Below are 23,710 nucleotides of genomic sequence, written 5' to 3' on the forward strand. Positions count from 1 at the left end.
GTCACTCCTCTTACCTTTTTAATGTGGTTTCTCTTGATCTGTGTGGAGCAAGGGGGTGTTTCAGGCTCACTCCTGTGTTCTAGGATTCTCTCAGTGGTGTCTTGTGAATGAACAGTTGTCAGCTGTTCTTCTTGTAAGGGGGAGGGAAGTCAGTAATGATCTTGGTGACAACACTCTCTACAAGTCTTGCCTCGACACTGCTGAGGGGTGCCAGCAGCTGCAGCTCCAACTTGACTCCTAGTCTGGGAACTTCCATATGTTGTAGGTGTGGCCCTAAAAAGACCAAAAAAAAAAAAAAGAAGAACTTGTATGTTTAACAATTTTCCAGGTATGCTCCTGCTGCTGCTGGTCCAGGCAACCATTAAATGTCAGCTAAAGCCCCAACAATCTGCCTTTTTACTTTGGGCTTTTTCTATTCTGTTAATTTCTCCTGAGTTTGAGAAAATGAAGCAAAACCACACAAAACTCTAAAAGAACAAATTTATATTCTAAAAATAGATCTCAGTAACAATGAAATCCCCAAAGTTGGTCATTATATTAAAAAGAAAAACAAAGTAACAGGAATTTGCTTTACATTATTTTTTCTGAAAAATACAAAACTATCACTCTAATATACTGCCAACCCTCATTTATCTGTATTTGAATAATCCATTCTATGGATTATCCAAGGATATTCTAAAATCATAGACTGAATTCTGCCTAATATTTAGATGTATATTTGGATTGCATTTATCTTCAAGTAAAACCATTCTCAAAAAAAGGCAAATAAAACTGAATATTTGCTGAAATAAACATGAGGAAGATAAATTTATGCTTAGGAAATGTGTTCCAAAGTGAAATACTGGTTTGTATCATTTCCCTCAATTTTTGCAGATAACAGAAAAAAAAAAAAAAAACAACCCCCCTCCCCAAAACTCAACCAATTGCATTGAAGTACTGATATTAGAAAGTAACAAATTATACAACTTATACACAGAAAAAAAGACAACTAACCCTAACCTAACTCTAACCCTAACCCTAACTAGATAACTACATCACTTCAAACCTAAAGCACAGGAAATTTTAAAGGCAAATAATGATATTTAGTACTAAAAAAAGTGGTTTTTAATATCTTCAAAGTGCTAAAGAAACAAGTATTCAAGAAAATTTCAGGTCTGTCTACAAAGTTCTGACTTGAAGTACTGGAAAATTAAGAATACAGAAGATAAGTTTAAAAGGCCCCCAATACCATAAAACCTGTCTTAGAAATGAAGCAATGGTTAAAAGACCAGTTAGTCCTAAGTTAGTAACATACAACTTACCTATCAGCCCACATCTCTTTTCACACTAATGTAATTTAATTTTTATCCATATTCATCACATCATTTGATCATAATGCATAGTGAGTAGAAATGATCCTTTTATATCAGAATTCTCGATTCTTGGCAAACCAAAAGCTGATCACAAAAGTTACATTAAATTCCTATTAATACAGGTACATATTAAGTAGGACTTCTTAGCTCATTTTTGGACTGTCAGAAATTGGTGTGATTTACTTTGACCATCTAAGATAGAAGAAATAATATTTTAGTACATAGTATAACTAAATACCTCTTTTGTCAAAACTTGACCCTGAGTTCTGAGTGCTGGAATATAAACTGTAAAACTGAAAACACTCCAAAATACACTGACTGTATTGATGTCCCTACAGTACTGTGCTTTTCCTGTCCATTAACATAATACATCTCATCAGCAAAGGAGGAAGAGGAGTGGTCTAGGAGACTGAAGTAAAGAAGCAGGATGTTTCCTGTCTTAAAAACGCCTCTTTTAAAACTCTGAAGGAATTTATTCCAACTATAGTGGTATTTTAATATAAAAATGCTGTCTCCCCAATCTTGAGTAATATCAACCATGCACTTTCAAAAATGCTCATCTTGTAGGTTCAGGAGCCTAAGGTGGGGTGGTCCCACAGTCCCTGCCTTAATAAACACAGCAGTCATCCATCATTCTGACTGAAAAGAGTTCTAATGCTTTGGATGGATATCATCTAAGATCTTTTTTTTTTTTTTAAAGTTAGGTGTGTTTACATTATTTAATTTCTAAATATTGAGAGCAGTCCTACGTCTGTTAAAATATTCACTAAATATAAAATCAATAGCTGAATATGAAATAAAGCAACTTCCAGTGCTGACAATATTCTCACAGTAGCAAATAACTTTTTAAAACAACTAAGTCTTTAAAATATTCTCATGTTAAACATCGCATTTTACTGAAATTATAGAGGGAAAAAAAGGTAATTACATCAATAGCCATTGAAAGCTCAAAAGAAGTTATTGAAAGTACATGCTCACCAATGGCTAACAAGGATAAACCCAGGTATTGTTTCTAGTTCTATACTTTGGTGGGAGAGGGTATGAATTTTATTTCTAAACCAAATAACTAAGCTTTAAACATATGTATTATCGATGCCTCTGTAGAGACACTTAAACTAAAATTATACTTACGGCTTGGTTTATTCATATTGGTTTGTTCATATAATTTCTGCTACGTGACATTGGTAATTAGGATACATTCAGCTCTTAATCGCACTGAGGTTCTTTGTGTTAGCAGAAAGGACATCAAAAGCGTTTGGACAAGCTCCTTATTTGTGTGACCAGATGGCATCATGCCCTTCAGTGATAATGTCTTCCAATTACCGGCCCTAGGCAACCAATGCCACAGAAAATGGACAGGACTTGTCTTATTATGTTTTCCAAAAATGAATATTATAGCTATTGAATTAACTGGTATGCTCTATATGTTCATTAAAAAACCCAAACCAAACCCTTTTTACCTTTAGTAATCACAAGGAATCTTTACATACTTATATAATACATTGTACATTATATGCATGGCCTGTTTAGCTATTTTCAAGAAGAGAATGATAGGGCTGCATCAATCTTTCTTCTTTCTTTTGGTCCTTAGAGTCCCTTAAATGATGGCATCATGTTCGTCACTGTAATAAATGAAAAGTTAAAATTACTTTATGTTTTGTATTTGTTTCAAACCACTTATATGTTCACATTTTAAAGTAAGTAATGAGTAATTCAAGCTTCAGAATCAAAACAGTCATTTCTTTGTGTAAAGTTTCCAAAGTAAAAGGTATACTGTAGTGGTTAAGGATTCAAACAGTGTGTTCAGGTTGTGAAATGCACCTGTACTCAAAGCTCTGCAGTGGCTGTGTGACTTTTCACCAATTAGCTATAAACAACCCTCTTCAAAAAAGAAAACAACCATCATTTCTTGATGATCTTCTATGTGCCAGATATCATGCTGCAGAATATGTCTATAACTCATTTAATCATTACTATAGCCCCAAGCAGAGAGGGTTCTTTATCTATCTATATATATATGTATGTATCATTTTATTTATTTAACCACTCCCATTTTGCAGAATATCAGAAGCTAAGCAAGCATGTGAACTCCCATCTTGTCCACTATACACTGTGCTGTATCATTTACATAAACATGGGCAGGTACCCTGCCAGTCAATAATAAAGTCAGACTCAAGATTAAGTCTGTCTGCCGCAAACCCCATCTCTTTACCACTTCTCTCCACTGTCTCTCCATGAAGCTCTAAGAAACACAGGAGCTAACCTTTAACCAGTGTTGTAATCAGTGTTATTATCTAATATATGAAAACCAGAAATGCTCAGTATTACTACATACAGAAGGTCTCAAGTTTCCTTAATGGGACAAATATTAACTTCTTTCTTATGGAATGTCATTATTTATAATGTCAAAGGACACTAAAATGCACTTTTTAAAAAATGCAGCACCAAGAAAAACATGGCCAATTAAACTACAACGCAATGCTTTTTCACCCTACAGACTGTAAGATATACCCATTTCAGAGGTATTAAAATGTGAAAAGATACAAAAACAAAAATGTGCACTTGAGACCCAACTAAATATGGTGTTTTCATATTTACTAGTTTCTATATCAATAAGAGTCATATTAGAGTCACACTGCCTTACATACTGATTAGTTTCCTTACAGTTATGGGGCTTCTGGACTCTGACTTCCTCCACAGGGCATGCTGCGTGTGGAGCATGTGCTCATGTGTATGTAAGGAAAACATTATAGTCCATAAAGCTAAAATTACATGCTTTGTAGTCAAGGCACTTTAAAATGAAAATAGCACATTTAAATTTAATTCCTTTGATATTTTATAGCCTCAACTATATCAATAAATACTGATATTATAAAAAAGGAATGGCATTAAATTTACCATAATCAAAATGTGCATTCTGTTTAACTGGTGAAATTTACCAAGAAAACAGATGATAAATATTTCTAGAAACAAATGGTGGTTTTAAAAAAATATCTCAAATTGTAAAGCATTTTTAAAGCTAACTCTAGTCAGTTTCCTTCATGTATTTTTTTCTTTTATGGGCTGATCTAAAAAAAGACAATGTTTCTGAATATACTTTTAATCTGGTACCACCTTGATATTTTTTTAAAGTAAGTTTGATATGATGAATACTGTATGTGGAGGGTAACTTTTAAAGTTTGGTTTTCTTAGTTCAATAAAAAAATTTGAGAAATATTTTCACACTATGTTCTCCTAGAAATTCACAATGCACACGATATATATAAGGCTTACAGAATTCTTAGAGTAATGTAACCTGTTCTATTTCACTTTGCTCAATTAGTATTTCCCAAATGTTTCTAACATGGAAACTGTATGGAACACAATAGGTATATGATAATCTAAACAGAACATATTTTGGGAAATGGTCCTCGATGCTATGGTATTTTATACTACCATAACAATCAAAAGAATAAATTCAGGAGTTGGTGGTAAAAACCCAACTAGATTCCATGAGGATGCGAGTTCAATCCCTGGCCTTGCTCAGTGGATTAAGGATCCACTGTTGCCGTGAAGTCTACATCACAGATGTGGCCTGGATCTGGAGTGGCAGTGGCTGTGGTGCAGGGCAGCAGTTACAGACAGCTTCAACCGAACCCTTAGCCTGGGAACTTCCATATACCACACTTGAGGCCATAAAAAGAAAAAAAAAAAAGAGAATAAATTCACTTTGTACATATAAGCAAAAGGACTTGTTGGAGTAACAGAAATTGGGAGATAATACCTCCAAAAAACATTAGATGTATAGAATTAAAGGAAGGGTGGACATGGTTTGTTGATTGGCACTTGTTGATAAAGCTTATCACAAAAACACAGTTTTACTACAAATAAACTGTAACATATATTACTTGTACTAACAACTCATTTGATATTGTAAACAAGGGAAAATGAGGCTGTCAGAAGAATGTCTAATTTGTCACAGAAAGTAAAATTCATGCTTTTATTGAAGATGTTATTTTAGTGTGTCTTGTGTTTGTCAGTATAGACTACTGACTACTGACTAGGTCAGTAGCCTCATAAGACCTGATACAGTACTTCTTGCAATCCGAGGTATAAACAAGAAGGACTGGCTAAACTTAGGTCTCTAGTAAAAACAGTAACAACAAAAAATGCATGGCACTAATAAAATGCAAATACTTTTATAGGTATATATATCCATGTTCATTTGCAAATAATTATAATCACGAGCTTATACATAAATAATTTTATTTTGGGCATAGAGGATTAATGGGAATATAACTCATAAATCTGAACTATTAATCCCTGCGATGAACACTGGCTCTACTCTGATGTTTTGTTATGATTGTTAAATAAAGAAATACAGAACTAATTTTAAAAAGTCCTGGCCAAGGAAAACTTACATGGTTCTATACCGAATGCCTCTTCTTGAATAATACATTTTGCAGCCAATGTAAAGAAAAGATAAAACTCCCAGTGTTAATACAATACCACCAACAAAGCTGCCGGTATCAAATTTTGATCCTTTATTTTCCTTAGAATTAATAGTTGCTGTGACTAGAACAAAAGAAAAAATATGTTTTAGTGGTTTTTAAATACATTGTAATAAGCTAAAACATTGTGAATTTCTGTATAGGAACACTGAATTGGGGGTCAGGAGAATGCAGGCACAGAAAGTTGCCTGATTTTGTCTAGTGATTGCCTGGCTCTAGTCTTCTTCACTTGATCCAACAGAGCCCTTAAAGAAACCCCCAGTGCCTGCAACCCCAAGATCTTAAGGTGAGACTGGACTTGGCAGTCTATCAGAACGTCACAGACAGCAAGATCTGGGGAATTTTTCTTAGAAATCCTCTAAGTAAAATATGTCTGGATAATAGCTGTAACTTTAAAACTGGATGCAACTTGAGTAGATGTTTCTAACTGAAATTCCTTCTTTTAAATAAATTACGAGTTTTAACCATTTTAATTTTATCAAGAGCCCGAGACATTAAAGCTGATTTTAATACATAAATTGTAGTAATAAAATAAACTATATGGAGTAGAAATACATAAAAATGCAAAATAAACCATAAAATCTGCCATTTGTTCTAATAAATGTAATCATAAACTTTTAAACAGAACTTCAGCTTTGAATAACTTAAAAGAAAATCTTAAGGTTTCTAAATTCATTAGTTTCACAGGCATTACATTTTAAACAAATGCAAAAAAGGAGTGCTGAGACTAATACTACATATAGGATTATATATAATACATTAAAAAGCATCTTTATAACACAAGTGAATTAAAACCAAAGTTCACCATGACTCCGGTTTAGAAATCATGTAGCTTGAGCCTGGCTAATTCCTTTTCAGAATGAAGTACTAAGAGTTAAAGGAAGACAAGTTTTCAAACCAGGTAAAATAAAATTCCCCATTAGGATAAATTATTTATTCACAGACGGATGTTATGCAATCATTATTTGGCATCATTAAGTTGGAAATAATTTTTTTTTTTTTTTTTTTTTGCTTTTTGCCTTTTCTAGGGCCACACCTGCGGCATATGGAGGTTCCCAGGCTAGGGGTTGAATTGAAGCTATAGCTGCCGACCTACGCCAGAGCCACAGCAACGCGGGATCCAAGCCATGTCTGCAACCTACACCACAGCTCACAGCAACATCAGATCCTTAACCCACTGAGCAAGGCCAGGGATCAAACCTGCAACCTCATGGTTCCCAGTCAGATTCGTTAACCACTGAGCCATGATGGGATCTCCTGGAAATAATTTTTTAAAGGAATAAGTCAGTTACTACATCAACTGACTCTTCCTGATCTCTACATCTAATTTATTTAGGAAATAAGAAATAACTGTCCATATTTTTGCAAAATGGAATGATGTAAATGTGGTATTTAACAACTATTTTCAGCACAGGAAAAACAGGTCCATTTTTATACATACTTGTTACTGATGGAGAAACAGATGTCACCGAACTATTGTGGGTTGTGTTCATTGTGGATGTTGACATCTGGGATATATTCTGTGAAACACTTGTTATTTTGGGTGTAGACCTTATGGTGGTGGAAGTCGTATTTGTTGAGACCTGTGGTGTCATTTTAGTTGTTGCTATGGGTTTCAAGGTGGTGGCTGTTGCATTCTTGGAGACTGAGGAAACAGGAGTTGTTGATGGTTTTGCTGTGGTTTTCAAAGTGGGGGTTGTTGAATTCTTTGAAGAAACTGGAGTTGTTGACGATTTTGCTATGGGTTTCGAGGTGGTAGTTGTCACCTTTGAGACTGGGGAAACTTGAGTTGCTGATAGTTTCACAGTGAAGTTAGAAGATTCATTTGTACGGCCTAAAGGCACCTGCAGGGCTGCAAGAAAATCAAGAAACATTAAAGCTGGAGCTATGCCTTATAGAATTAAGATCCCACTTTACTGACTTTCATGGTCACACTTTAAAAATATGGTCTAACAGGGAGTTCCCATTGGGGAGCAGGGGAAACAAATCCAACTGGTATCCACAGAGATATGGGTTCAATCCCTGGTCTTGCTTAGTGGGTCAGGGATCTGGTGTTACGGTTAGCTACAGTGTAGGTCGAAGGTATAGCTCGGATCCTCTGTTGCTGTGGCCCTGGTGTAGGCTGGCGGCTGCAGCTCCAATTCAACCCCTAGCCTGGAAACTTCCATATATTGCAGATGCGGCCCTAAAAAGCAAAAAGCAAAAAAAAAAAAAAAAAAAGAGAAGGTCTAACAAACACAATCAGAATCAAAGATAGTCTATTAACACTTAGTATGAGATAGCAATAAGCCATAAAATGTCTCAAACTAGTAAAATATTTAAAAGTAAACAACCATGGATTTACATAAAGTTAGAAATTTATGTGAACATATGGGAAAAACAAAACAACCAACAACACAGAACCCTGTATTGAGCTCCTTCAATACAGGGTTGGTGTCTTAACCATCATCCCACACTTCATCTCACAAATAGTAGCTGAATATATGATTAAACTACTGGATTTTTCTAAAGTCTCTGCCATGTTCTTTCAAAAAGCATTGAGCATGAATGAGACATTCTTTTTTTAAATGTTCCTTTTTTTCTTTTTTATTAAAGTATAGCTGACTTACAATGTTGTGCCAGAGACATGCTTTTTAAGGGTAAAACCAGCTTCCCGCAGTGCATTAAGAAGTGAAAGAATGTTGTCAATGTGGCTAGTTGGAAATCTCATACTGATGATCATTGGAGAGATATTTATAAAATTATTTCTGAAAACTTTAAAAATCTAAAATTAGTTTTGTAAGGGAAAATCACTGGTGTTAATTTAAAATAACTGGAAATAAACATGCCCTAATACCAAAAAATATTATCTATATATAATATCCTGTGACCAAAAGTAAATCTTTGTCTTAATAATATTCTTTCATACTCTATCTTCATTGTAACACTGCAACTTAACTGATGTTTATGACTAAAAGATACTTTAGTTATTATAATTTATTTTTATCATTATTTTTGGCCATGCCTGAGGCATGCAGAAGTTTCAGGGCCAAGGATCAAACCCATGCCACAGCAGTGACAACCCTAATCCTTAACCTGCAGAGCCATCTGACAACTCCTGTTATTACAATTTAGTATATACTGTCTAGAGAATGAAAAATGCTTCTTTGTCCTAATTTATGATGTAGTTTATTTTTGAATTTGTTTCTTAGTCTCAAAGTTTATTTGCAGGTTTAGTGGTTTCTCATGTTGCCTATCTACTCCCATTTTATACTCTCTATGGCCAAGTTCTAACGTGGAGAGAAGGAACCACCGGGCTTGCCTTCTCCTTTCCCCCAGTGACGGCAGCACAGGGCCTTCATTGCTGCTGTCACATCCCCAAAGCGATCACTTTGTGTATTATCATCCTGTCTTCCACAAGTAATTTGGACTTACTATTCAAAGAATTCAAACATTTATTTTCAACTTTACAGGCTCGTTTTAATAGTGTTGCTTATCTGCTTTTACTGCATTCCTATCACATTTTCTGAACTTTGGTTCTCCATTGTATAATCTTTTCCTGTGAGTATTATCTGACTTTAAAAAGAAGGCGAAAGGAATTAATAGTTTTGTATTATAGAGACTAATAAATTATTCAAGTAGATGATACAAACGCTATGAACTTTAAACTTATCTTTTATTATTCAATTCTGAATGCTCTCTAGAGATATAAGTAATACACTACAACACTGAAATAATCACCTTTTATTTTACACTGGTGAATGAATGCTATTGTAATGAAATTAATACAGCAAAGAACCATCATTTATATCCTTTCTTTAGAACAGAATGATCTTTGCAGACTAAAACAATGAATGAACACAATGCTGCTTTTGGGTTACACACACACACACACACACAGCCCACAGCCTACTCCCTTCTCTGCCATAGTAAGATATTCAGAGGTACTGTACCATGAGTCACATTGCCAAAAAAACAGACTTGTAACAGGTTAATTCATCACTAAGAAAACCGAAATGTGTTAAAGAAACCACTAAGCAGCTATATTTTCTCTACAAACTGGCAAAACAGGCAAATAAGATTTAAAGTGTGTTTCAGAGTTCCCATATGGCACAGTGGGTTAAGGATCCAGCATAGTCACTGCAGTGGCTGGGGTCACTGCTGTGGCACAGGTTTTGAGCTCTGACCGGGGAACTTCTCTACATGCTGGGGGCACAACCAAAAAAAATAAATAAATGAAGCGTATTCAGGATTTTCTTTTTCTTGGTCTTTTAAGGGCTACACTTGTAGCTTATGGAAATTCCTAGGCTAGGGGTCAAATCAGAGCTGTAGCCACCAGCCTACACCACAGCCACAGCAACATGGGATCCTTAACCCACTGATCGAGGCCAGGGATTGAACCCACATCCTTGTGGATACCAGTCGGGTTCATTACTGCTGAGCCATGACAGGAACTCTCTGATTTACAATGTTTAAGTGAGTTGACTGCAATGCAAGGAGGCTCCTTCAAGGTTAGAACTCACATCCAGTAACCCAATCCCCGAGTCTGTAATATAAGTAAATGGTTATTTGTGCTCCTCTGCAACTGAGACCATCCCAGCATGGCTGGGTGCCTTTCTTCCGCCTTAACTGTTCAGCTCCTGACCAGTGCCCTCCAGGGCATGGCACAGTGAGCACCTGCAGAGAGGTCAGCAGAAGACCATCCATGCAGGACGTGGCAAGGGTTAGGTCCTATCGGACTTTGCCATGTTAGCCGTTTGGTCTTTCCCAGCCTCTGAGAAGCAGACACTGTAAAGGTGTGGAGGGTGGATGACACAAGTGAAGGGGGTCAAAAGGTACAAACTTTTAGTTATAAAATCACTAAGTCATGAGGATGTAACGTACAGCACTTGGTGACTATAATTAATAATACTCTACTGTATATTCGAAAGCTGTTAAAAGAATGGACCTGAAAAGTTCTCATCACAAAAAAAGAAATTTTAACTAAATGATAGATAGATGGTATCTATTTAGATACATTATTCTATATTATGATAGACGTTACTTACTGTGATCATTTTGTAATACATACACAAGTATCAAATCATTATGTTATAGACTTGAAACTGATGTTTTATGTCTATTACATCTCAATTTTTAAAAGTACACAGAAAAACAAAATCAAAACGAAGTAAGTTATATAAAGGCCCAAAGAGGGTATGTTACTGGAGAGTGTCAAGCGTGCCATGTGTCCATGCCCACCTCTGCCCCTGGAGGAAAGGAGGAGACCGCTAGCTCTCACCTCAAACCAAGCTGGCAAGGCTTCAGGCGGTCACCTGAAGAGCAGGACCAGTATCTCCTGGACTTGAAGGGACAAAGACTGGGATTTGACTCAAGTGTGAAGTGACTCTAAGGGCGAGATGCTGCCTGTCAGCAGAGTTTAAAAGGCTGTGCTGGGAGGAGACACTTCTTTCCACTGACAGTAAAGGTACTGGTTTCCCATGAACCACATCAGGCCCCGTGGAACGCAGCCAGTGTGTGGCTGCCTTCAGAGCCTCTCCAAAGAGCTCTGCAGAGAGGGGTGATGATAACCAGCAGAGAGGGGAACGTCAAAAACTAGGGGCTGAGGGTTTGAAGCACGAGGGTCAGCTGGAGGGGAGGCCCCAGTGCATCAAGGGAGCTGCAGGGAGAGGCCCCAGCTGCAGCATCTCCTTGGAATCCACCATAGAAAATCACACCTGCCACCCAGGAGGCACCAGCTGGCTTCTACCCTTGAGCGCCTTTAGGCCTGATCCTTTAGGGTCCAAACCAGCAGAAGTGGGGGAGAGAAAGGCAGAGCAAGAAAGGAAGCCAACAATATCAAGTTTCCCACTGTAGCCCTCCAAGCCTGAAGCAGGCAATATCTTTTCAGATCTACCTCCTAGAGTAATGAAAATAAAAATAAATGGAACCTAATTAAACTTAAAAGCTTTTGCACAGTAAAGGAAACCATAAGTAAAATGGAAAGACAACCTACAGAATGGGAGAAAACATTTAGAAATGAAGTGACTGACAAGAGATTAATCTCCAAAACATACACATGCAGCTCAATATTCAAAAAAATAAACAACCAATCAAAAAATGGGTAGAAGACCTAAACAGACATTTCTCCAAAGAAGACATACAGATGGCCAAAAAATACATGAAAAGTTACTCAACATTAATTATTAGAGAAATGAAAATCAAAACTACAATGAGGTATCACTTCACACAAGTCAGAATGGCCATCATCAAAACATCTAAGAACATCTCCAATGCTGGAGAGGGTGTAGGGAAAAGGTAACCTTCCTACACTGCTTAGGGAATGTAAATTGGTACAACCACTATGGAAAACAGTATAGATGCCTCAAAAAACTAAAAACAGTAAATTCCTGTGTGTTGCAGCAAGCTAAGAATTGCTTGTTGCCATAACTGCAGCATGGGTTCAATCCCTGGCCCAGGAACTTTCACATGCTTCCTGTGCAGCCAAACAGAACAAAACACCCCTAAAAATAGAGCTAAAACCTAAAAATAGAGCTACTATATAATCAAGCAATCCCACTCCAGGGCATATATCCAGAGAAAACCATAATTCAAAAAAATAAATGCACCTTTATGTTCATTGTGGCACTATTTAAATAGCTAAGACATGGAAGCAACCTGAATGTATATGAACAGAGAAATGGATAAAGAAGATGTGGTACACACATACAATGGAATATTACTCAGCCATGAAAAAGAATGAAACAATGCCATTTGTAGCAAAATGGAGAGACTTTGAGATTATACTAAGTGAAGTAAGTCAGAGAAAAACACCATATGATAGCACTTACAGGTGGAATCAAAAAAAAAAAAGATACAAATGAACTTATTTACAGAACACAAACAGACTCACAGACTTCAAAAAAACTTACAGTTACGAAGGGGACAGGTAGGGAGTAGGGACAGACTGGGTGCTAGGGATTGGCATGGGCACACTACTGTATATGGAATGACTGGTCAATGGGGATCTGATGTATAGCATAGGGAATGCTACTCAATATTCTGTGATAACCTATATGGGAGAAGAATCTGGAAAAGAATGGATATGTGTGTGTATGTGTGTATATGTGTGTGTGTATACATATATATATATATATATATATATATATGTATGTATAACTGAATCACTTTGTTATACAGCAGAAATTACCACAACACTGTAATCAATTCTACTTCAGTGAAACTTAAAAAAAATGGGGGAAAAAAACCAAACCAAAAAAATGATGCTCCAGGCTTTCTTCTATTAACACCAGCTGGCCACCTTCTTGTTACCATAAGACCAGGGACACTACTATCAAGCAGCTTGTTTTTTCTACTACCAAGTAAAAATACTCATGCTCTTCAAAGTCTGGATTTATTCCAACTGTTTTTGTACAACTATACTTTGCTGAAATAACTATATCTATAACCTTGCATCCAAAAATATCTAAGTGCTATTTTTTCCTTTATAAACCTAAATATATCAAAGTTAATGGTGACAATTTGTTTTCTTTGGGGTATCAGATACACACTTAAACCAGAGCAGAAAATTCACATTCACTTTAAAAAAAAAAAATCTCAGTTATTTTAAAATACGATAGTAGTAGCTTTTCATTTTCTATGATAGTTGTCAAAAATACACAGCTGTTTAAGACATAGACCACATATTTCTGGTGCCACAGAGTTATTTTGAGGGTTCTAATGATTCTAATGAGCAAATTACTAGTCTTCTGTGTGTGTCTTGGAATATTTTTAAACACTGAGAATCTTTCCTATAGAGAAACTTAAATATCAGTGTAATCCCAGAAATATTCAATATTAAGAAAGCAAAGGGGCCTTTCCTCATTATACAAAGTCAGCAGATTCATTACAAAAATTCTCCTGAATCCAGGAAGATGGGATTAAGATGGTGGAATAGAAGGACTGGAGCTCAACTTCTCTCCTAAAAACAAAGTTTCAACCAAATGCTGAATAATCTTCAACCAAATAGACTGGAAACTTTCAAAAAGATATCCTACTCCAGAAGACAAAGAGGAAGCCACATCAAGAGGCAGGAGGGGTGATTATGTGATATAAGCAACCCCATACCTCCTGGGTGGGAAGCTCCACAGACTGGAAAGTAACTGTATCACAGGGACTCACCTGCAGAAGTGAGAGTTCTGAGCCCCACTTCAAGTCCCCATGCCTGGGGATCTGTCACTGGGAGAAAGCCTCCAGAGCATCTGGCATTGAAGGCCAGTGGGGCTTGTGCATAGGAGCTCCACGGGACTGGGGGAGATGGAGACTCCATTCTTAAAAGGTGCACACAGACTTTCATGTGCACTGGGTCCCAGGGCAAAGGAAAGTCTCCATAAGAATCTGGGGCAGACCTGACTACAGTTCTTGGGGGATCTCCTGGAAAAACAGGGGGTGATTGTGGCTTGTTGTGGGGGAAGGGCATTGGAAGCAAAGCTCTTGGGAATATTCATCAGCATGCATTTCTCTGGAGGTGGCCATTTTGGGGAAAATCTGGCCCCAACCATCAGTGCTGAGAAGCCCCAGGCTAAACAACAATCCAGGTGGGATCACAGACCCACCCATCAGTAAACAGGCTGCCTAAAGACCGCCCCCCAGGCACACAGCCACTTCTAATCTCACCCAGAGACAAAGCCCTACCCACCAGAGGGATAGGAATCAACTCCACCTACCAGTGGGCAGGCACCAGTCCCTCTCATCAGGAAGCCTACATCAAGCCCCTGTACCAACTTCAGCCACAAGGTGGGCAGACACCAGAAGAAAGGTGATACAACTCTATTATCTGTAAAAAGGTCACCACACCAAAAACCTATAAAAATGAAAAGACAGAGAACTATAACTCAGATGAGGGAGAAAGGAAAAAAACCCAGAAAAACAGCTAAGTGATCAGGAGATTCTCAGCCCCCAGGAAGAAGACTTTAGACTGTTGATGCTGAAGATGATGCAAGGAATTGGAAATAAACTGGAGGCAAAGATGGATAACTTACAGGAAACACTGAGCAAAGAGATACAAGATACAAAACTTAAACTAGAAGAGATGCAAAATACAACAACTGAAATAAGAAATTAATTAGAAGCAGCGAAGAGCAGAACACAGGAGACAGAAGAACGAATAAGCAAGGTGGAAGACAGATCAGTGGAAATCGAGGATGTGGAACAGAAAGGAGAAAAAAAAGATTGATAAGAAATGAAGAGAGTCTAAGAGAACTCTGCGGCAATGTTAAATGCACCAACATCTGTATTATAGGGGTACCAGAAGAAGAAGAGAGAAAGGGACAGAAAAAATATTTGAAGAGATAATAGCCAAAAACGTCTCTAACATGGGAAAGGAACCACTCACTCAAATCCAGGAAGCACAATGAGTGCCATATAAAATAAACCCAAGGAGGAACACCCTGAGACATGCATTAATCAAACTAGCCAAGATTAAATTACAAAGAAAATATTGAAAGTAGCTAGGGAAAAGAAACAAACAACATACAAGGGAGCCCCGATAAGGTCATTAGCAGATTTTTCAGCAGAAACTCTGCAGGCCAGAAGGGAGTGGCATGATATACTTAATATGATGAAAAAAAAAAAAAAAAAACCTCCAATCAAGATTACTTTACCCAGCAAGGCTCTCAATTCAGATTTGAAGGAGAAATCAAAAGCTTTACAGATAAGCAAAACCTAAGAGAATTCAACAACAATAAACGAACTTTACAACAAATACTAAAGGAACTTCTCTAAGCAGAAAAGAAAAGGCTGCAACCAGAAACAAAAACACCACAAATGACAAGGCTCACCAGTAAAGGGATATATACAGTAAAGATATGAAATCATCCATGCACAATTATGCCACCAAAATCATAAATTGTGAAGAGGGTACAAATGCAGGACACTGAAGATGCACTTGCAATTAAGAGACCAAGAACTTAAAACAATTTTGTAAATATACAGACTCTTATATCAAAACTTCAGAGTAACTAGCAAACCAAAAATCTACAACTGACACACAAATAAGAAAAATCAACTCAAATACAACATTAAAGACAGTCCTCAAACCACAAGAGGAGAGAACAAGAGAAGGATAGGAGAAAAAAGAGCAACAAAAACAAATCCAAAGCAATTAATAAAATGGCAATAAGAACATACATATCAATAATTACCTTAAATGTTAATTGACTAAACGCCTCAACCAAAAGACACAGACTGGCTGAATGGCTACAAAAACAAGACCCATAAATATGCTGTCTTCAAGAGACCCACTTCACTTCTAGGGCCACATACAAATTGAAAGTGAGAGGATGGAAGAAAATATTCCATGCAAATGGTAATCAAAAGAAAGCTGGAGTAGCAATACTCATATCAGACAAAATAGACTTTAAAATGAAGAATATTTTAAGAGACAAGGAAGGTCACTACATAATTTTCAAAGGATCAGTCCGAGAAGAAGATATCACAATTTTAAATATCTACACCCCCAACATAGGATCACCACATATATAAGGCAACTGCTAACAACCTTAGAAGGACAAATCAACAATAACACAATAATAGTGGGGGACTTAAACACCCCACTTACAGCAATGGACAGATCATCCAGACAAAATCAAAAAGGAAACACAGGCCCTGAATGAAGCATTAGACCAAATGGACTTAATAGATATTTATAGGACAGTCCATCCAAAAGCAACAGAATACACGTTCTTCTCAAGTGCACATGGAACATTCTCTAAGATTGATCACATCCTGGGCTACAAATCCAACCTTGGTAACTTTAAGAAAACTGAAATCATATCAAGCATCTTTTCTGGCCACAAAGCTATATGAGCGGAAATCAACAAGAAAAAATCTGTAAAAAACACAAACACGTGGAGACTAAACAACATGCTACTAAACTACCAATGGATCACTGAAGAAATCAGAGGAAATTAAGAAATACCTAGCAGCAAATGACAACAAAGATATGACACTCCAAAACCTATGGGATGCAGCAAAAGCTGTTCTAAGAGGAAAGTTTACAGCAATACAAGCCTACCTCAGGAAACAAGAAAAAGCTCAAATAAACAAGCTAACTTTACATCTAAAGCATCTAGAGAGAGAAGAACAGACAAGACCGAAAGTTAGTAGGTGGAGAGAAATCATAAAGATCAGAGCAGAAATCAATGAAATAGAAACAAAGAAAACCATAGAAAAGATCAATGAAACGAAAAGTTGGTTCTTTGAAAAGATCAACAAAATTGATAAATCTTTAGCCAGACTTATCAAGAAAAAAAGTGAGAGGACTCAAATCAATAAAATCAGAAATAAAAAAAGAGAAGTAACAACAGACATCACAGAAATACAAAGGATCACAAGAGACTACTATATGCAACTATATGCCAATAAAATGGAAAACCTAGAAGAAATGGACAAATTCTTAGAAAAGTACAATCTTCCAAGACTAAACCAAGATGAAATAGAAAAGATGAATGGGCCAATCACAAGTACTGAAATTGAAACTGTGATTTAACAACTCCCAACAAACAAAAAGTCCAGGACCAGATGGCTTCACAGGTGAATTCTATCAAACATTTAGAGAAGAGCTAATTCTGATGCTTCTGAAACTATTCCAAAAAACTGTAGAGGAAGACTCACTCCCAAACTCAATTCTAGGAGGCCACCAGCACCCTGATACCAAAACCAGACAAAGATACCACAAAAAAAGAAAACTACAGGCCAATTTCACTGATGAACATAGATGCAAAAATCCTCAACAAAACACTAGCAAACCAAATCCAATAATGCATTAAAAGGATTGTATATCATGATCAAGTGGGATTTATCCCAGGGATGCAAGGATTCTTTAATATCTGCAAATCATCAGTGTGATACAACACATTAACAAACTGAAGAATAAAAATGATATGATGCTCTCAATAGATGCAGAAAAAGCCTTTGACAAAATCCAACACCCATTTCTGATAAAAACCCTTCAGAAAGTGGGCATAGAGGGAAACTACGTCAACATAATAAAGGCCATATATGACAAACCCACAGCTAACATCATTCTCAATGGTGAAAAGCTGAAAGAATTCCCACTGAGGTCAGGAACAAGACAAGGATGTTCACTCTCACCACTACTATTCAACATAGTTTTGGAAATTCTAGCCACAGCAATCAGAGAAGTAAAAGAAATAAAAGGAATCCAAGTGGAAAGGAAGAAGTCAAACTATCACTATTTGCAGATGACATGATGCCGTACCTAAAGAACCCTAAAGACTCTACCAGAAAACTGTTAGAGCTCATCCATGAATTTGGGAAAGTCACAGCATACAAAATTAATACACATAAATCAACTGCATTTCTATATACTAACAATGAAAGATCAGAAAGAGAAATTAGGGAGGCAATCCCATTTACCATCGCACCCAAAAGAATAAAATACTTAGGAATAAACCTACCTAAAGAGACAAAAGACCTGTACTCTGAAAACTATAAGATGCTGATGAAAGAAAACAAAGATGACACAAATGGATGGAAAGACATACCATGCTCTTGGATTGGATAAGTCAGTATTATCAAAATGACTATAATACCCAAGGCAATCTAAAGATTCAATGCTTTCCCTATCAAATCACCAAGGACATTTTTCACAGAACTCAAAATGTTTTAAAGTTTGTTTGGAGGCACAAAAGACCCAGAACAGCCAAAGATATCCTGAAGAAAAAAAAATGGAGCTGGAGGAATCAGGCTTCCTGACTTCAGAATATACTACAAAGCTACAGTCATCAAAACCATATGGTGCTGGCATGAAGACAGAAATATAGATCAGTGGAACAGGATAGAAAGCCCAGAATTAAACCCACGCACCTACAGTCAACTAATCTATGACAAAGGAGGCAAGAATACACAGTGGAGAAAAGACAGCCTGTTCAATAAGTGGTGCTGGGATAACTGGACAGCTACATGTAATATAATGAAATTAGAACGCTTCCTGACACCATACACAAAAATAAACTCAAAATGGATTAAACACCTAGACATAAGACCAGACACCATAAAACTCTTAGAGGAAAACATAGACCAAACACTCTCTCACATAAATGACAGCAACATCTTCTCAGATCCACCCCTTAAGAGTAATGACAGAAAAAAAATAAATAAACAAATGGGACCTAATTAAACTTAAAAGTTTCTGCACAGCAAAGGAAACCCTAAACGAAACAAAAAGACAACCCACAGAATGGGAGAAAATCTTTGCAAGTGAATCAACTGACAAGGGATTAATCTCCAAAATTTATAAATACCTGCTACCACTCAATACCAAAAAAACAAACAACCCAATCAAAAAAATGATCAGAAGATCTAGACAGACAATTATCCAAAGAAGACATACAGATGGCCAAAAAACACATGAGAAGATGTTCAACATCACTCATTATCAGAGAAATGCAAATCAAAACCAATTTACACCAGAATATCTAAACAGACAATTCTCCAAAGAAGACATGCAGATGGCCAAAAAACACATGAAAAGATGTTCAACATCACTTATTATCAGAGAAATGCAAATCAAAACCACTTTTACAACAGTCAGAATGGCCATCATCAAAAAGTCTACAAATAATAAGTGCTGGAGAGGATGTGGAGAAAAAGGAACTCTACTACACTGCTGATGGGATTGTAAATTGGTGCAACCACTATGGAAAACAGTACAGAGATTCCTCAGAAAACTAAAAATAGAACTACCATTTGATCTAGCAATCCCACTCCTGGGCATCTACCCAGAGAAAACCATGACGCGCAAAGACACATGTACTCCAATGTTCACTGCAGCACTATTTGCAATAGCCAAGACATGGAAACAACCTAAATGTCCATTGACCGAGGAGTGGATCAAGAAGATGTGGTATATATACGCAGTGGAATATTAGCCATTAAAAGAAACAAAATAATGGCATTTTTCGCAACATGGATGGACCTAGAAATAGAGAAGCCAGTCAATGAGACACCAAAATCAAATGCTATCACTTACATGTGGATTCTAAAAAAAAGGACAGAATGAACTTCTTTGCAGAACAGATACAGACTCACAGACTTTGATAAACTTATAGTTTCCAAATGAGATGGACTGGGGGGTGGGGGGATATACTGAGGGTTTGGGATAGACATGCTTTCAAATTTGATTGTGATGATTGCTGTACACCTATAGACATAATAATATTCATTAAGTAATTAGGAAAAAAAATTCTCCTGAATCCAAACTATCTGAGGACCAAAAATCCATAGAACTGAAAAATCTAGATTAAAAAATAGATAAGGGAAAATTGGACTTTTAAAAAATGTTATCAGGAGTTCCTGTCATGGTGCAGTGGAAATGAATCCCACTAGGGACTGTAAGGTTGCAGGTTCAATCCCTGGCCTCACTCAGTGGGTTAAGGATCTGGCGTTGCCATGAGCTGTGGTGTAGGTCGCAGACACGGCTCAGATCTGGCGTTGCTGTGGCTCTGGCATAAGCTGGCAGCTGTAGCTCTGATTCGACCCCTAGCCTGGGAACCTCCGTATGCCATGGGTACGGCCCTTAAAAAAAAAAGACAAAAGACAAAATAAATAAAATTTCAAAAAGGAAAAATTGTATAATGTAAACAAAGTAAAAATAAAAACTATTTTTTTGGGTTTTCTTTTTGTTTTTTTTTTTTTGCTATGCCACAGCGTGTAGAAGCTCCCAGGCCACAGCAGTGACTTGAAACACAGTGGTGACCACACTGGATCCTTAACTGCTAGGCTAACAGGAAACTCCTGAGGATGTTTGAAGTTATAGTATATCTGTAATAAATTTTGTTTCTGCATTTTGTTATACTATCATCACTCTACCTAAATTTTTTAAAATATAAACAGGATGTTTGTTTACTCTGGCAAGAGGTAATAGAGGCATTTTTAGTCAAAGCAATTAATCTTCCTTAAGGACAGTGAAAACCAACAAATGAGACACAGTCCAGGTTTGTTTAAGGAAACTGGATCTGAAGGGCAATCCTGGGCATTCCCAGGGCTGGATGCAAAGCAGCTGAGCACTGAGTATCAGGAAAGCAGCATGGCTTTTCAAGGTAGTCAGAACCCTCTAGCCAAGGCTGAGTTGACAGGGGCTGTATAGATAACATCCAGGCTTTTTTAGAGACTACCCTAGGTCTTGCTCACTCTATTCAGGTACCCCAGACCCAGCCCACAGTTTGTAACCCTGACTAATTAAAAAAAGAGGCAAGAGTCACCATCACAAGGGCATCAGGCAAAATTATATTCTTCCTCTGTTCCTGCTCAAAACCTTCCTAGCCTCTCATCCTGGCAACCCTCACTCTCCTGGAACAGAATTCACTGTCTGCTATTCTTCCCAGACACCATCTAGTCCCAGCCTGGCTCTTCACTGGCAAACACCAGCCATGCTCCCTTCTCCCAGCATCACTTAGTATCTACTCAGTGCCAAGAACTAAGGAGGAAACACAAGAAACACAGGGAAGATGCAATCTTTCCCAGGTATCTCCTTTATTTTTTATTTTATTATTTATCACCTTATTTTTTCATTTGATCTGGACTCTAAAATCTTTTTTATTATAGTTGATTTATACTGTTCTGTCAATTTCTGCTGTATAGCAAAGTGACCCAGTTTTATACACACACACACACACACACACACACACACTCTCTCTCTCTCTCTCTCATATATCTTTCATTATGTTCCATCGCAAGTGATCAGAATTTTATCTGGACTCTTAATTGCATTATCTTATTTTACCTTTTGAATGGAACCAGCTGGTATTAACTGCAAGAACTACATCTCGTATTTTCACTGTCCTCTACAAAAGAGCCAGGCACTGTTTTGGGAGAAAGTGATCCCTTCCAGCAAACTGTGAGGAGGGAGGGCCAATGCATATCTCTTCACCATGGCGACAGGGCCCTGTCTCCTCTGTGGCCTAATATTCTGTCACTCTCTCTGTCCCATCAGATCTACTCAGCTCCCCATGCAGTTGTTTCTCTGTTTCTGTGGTTTTGTTATATTACTTCCTCTGCCTGGAATGCTTCCCATCCATTTAAATTCTATTACTCTTCATGGCCCAGCCTAGAAATCCCACTGAAGTTATAGTAAATGGACTAAACAGGCTATGTACAAAAACTATTCACTGGATAAAAAACAAAAACCAAAAACCAAAAACTATGAACTGTTTATATGTGATCTTAAATTTAAGATTCAGAAAAGTTGAAACATACTGAAAGTGAAAGCATAAAAAAAATCATACTACAGAATTACTAATCAAAAAAAGGGTGATGAGTGGTTCTGGTTCACCATGGTGTACAAACATTCTAAACTCACCTTCTCCCATAGACACATTGCATCTACAGACAAGTACAGAACAATTTCCTATGGGGGAAAAAAACACCCCAAACTGGCTGAGCGACTCCTACACATTGGGCAAGCAAGAAAAAAAAAACCCAACACTGAAGCAGGTAAAAAAGGCTGAAACAATCTTGCCATAAACCCTCCCTCGTCACCCCCTCTGCTGTGACGCACAATCAGAAGGGAAATAAAACCCATGGCTTCTCCCTAAGGAGTGAAGGGTTGCAACCCCATATCGGGCACCCCAACTTTTAAGACCTGTATCTGAGAGACGAGCCCCCAGGCACCCAGCTTTGATAACCAATGGGGCCACATCCGAAGATCCCTGAGTCTATAGCCAAGTGAGAAATGGCTCTTAAAGGGCTCATCTTCAGATATACCCATCCCAAGGACCAGCTCAGGGACAGTCAACTGAGAGGCATACAGACTTTACGTGAAGTGTTGGTACTTAATATACATCTAAGAGCCTACTGGGGTACCCTCCTGAGAAAAAAAGGCTGGTGGGCATCATTCCAGCTCACTAATATCCCTTGGTGCCCTGACTTTTGAGGCTGATCCCAAGGGACACCTTTAGGACGCCTGGCTCTGATGGCTAGCAGAGTGTATGCTCACAGGTTCCTGAGGACTGTAACCAACAGAGAAAGAGCTCTCAACCAGCTACCACCCCCAAGCAACAGACCCAGGAGCTCAGTCTCTCTGTGAAAGAGGCCTATTAGCTTATCTTCACAGCTAGGCCTGAGAGGCAGGCTTCTAATTAACCACACATCTAAGGGCTGAGTGGAATGCTTTGCACAGACCTAGAGGGTGGGTGCTATCTTCATGCTCTCCCTCTGCCTCACTTCAGAGCACCAGTCATCCTGGAGTGGACTTGGACATGTGTCTGGTGCCCTGTTTCTTGTGGCTGCTGTACAGGGAATGCCCCTTGATTGCCTGGCTCTGGAGGCCGGGCAGGGGGAGAGGAGGGGGCTGTGTTCCTGGGTCCCATGGGACTATAATAAATGCAAAGATGGTTCTTGGCTGGTGGCCACCCCTGGAGAACTGTGCATACAGCAGACAGAAACACACCCCCAGTCTTTCTGAGAGAGAGGCCTACTTGCTTGTCCAGGGGCTCTGGCCTGAGAGACAGGCTTCAGGTTAAGCACACTTCCAGAGGCCCACAGAGGTGCACTTAGGGAATGGAGGCTGGGAGGTGTCACCTTTGCACTCACTCTCCCTTTGCCTCACTCCAGGGGTCTGGGATCTTATGTAAAGGAACTTGTACATTTTCCTGAAACCCCAATTTTTGTGACTGCTGCCCAGGGGACACCTCAAGATCACCTAGCTCTAGCTGCCAGTGGGACTTATGATTGTGGTCCCAAAGGACTGTATATACTTGCACACTTTGAGAGCTGCTACCTAAGAGTTTGGCTTCCAATCAGACTGAGCCTAGGTACTAACTGAGATATCCTCTTCCACACTGACAGGTCTTGTCACACCCTCAACTATGAGCATTCATTAAAAATAAA

General features: G+C 37.9%; 1 protein-coding gene across 1 annotated transcript in view; it reads right to left on the minus strand.

The window, feature by feature from the left end:
• TMEM123 (transmembrane protein 123) overlaps positions 467–23,710 on the minus strand; it is a 75,527-nt gene continuing 52,283 nt past the window's right edge. Inside the window, exons 3-5 of the mRNA XM_005667282.3 lie at positions 7,284–7,694; positions 5,753–5,906; positions 467–2,974 (exon numbers count right to left, since the gene is read on the minus strand). Coding sequence (XP_005667339.1) covers positions 2,950–2,974; positions 5,753–5,906; positions 7,284–7,694 — 590 coding nt within the window. The 3' untranslated portion in view covers positions 467–2,949. The remainder of the gene's footprint in view (positions 2,975–5,752; positions 5,907–7,283; positions 7,695–23,710) is intronic.

This window comes from Sus scrofa, chromosome 9 (genome assembly GCF_000003025.6).
Source record: "Sus scrofa isolate TJ Tabasco breed Duroc chromosome 9, Sscrofa11.1, whole genome shotgun sequence".
NCBI classification, from domain to species: Eukaryota; Metazoa; Chordata; class Mammalia; order Artiodactyla; family Suidae; genus Sus; species Sus scrofa.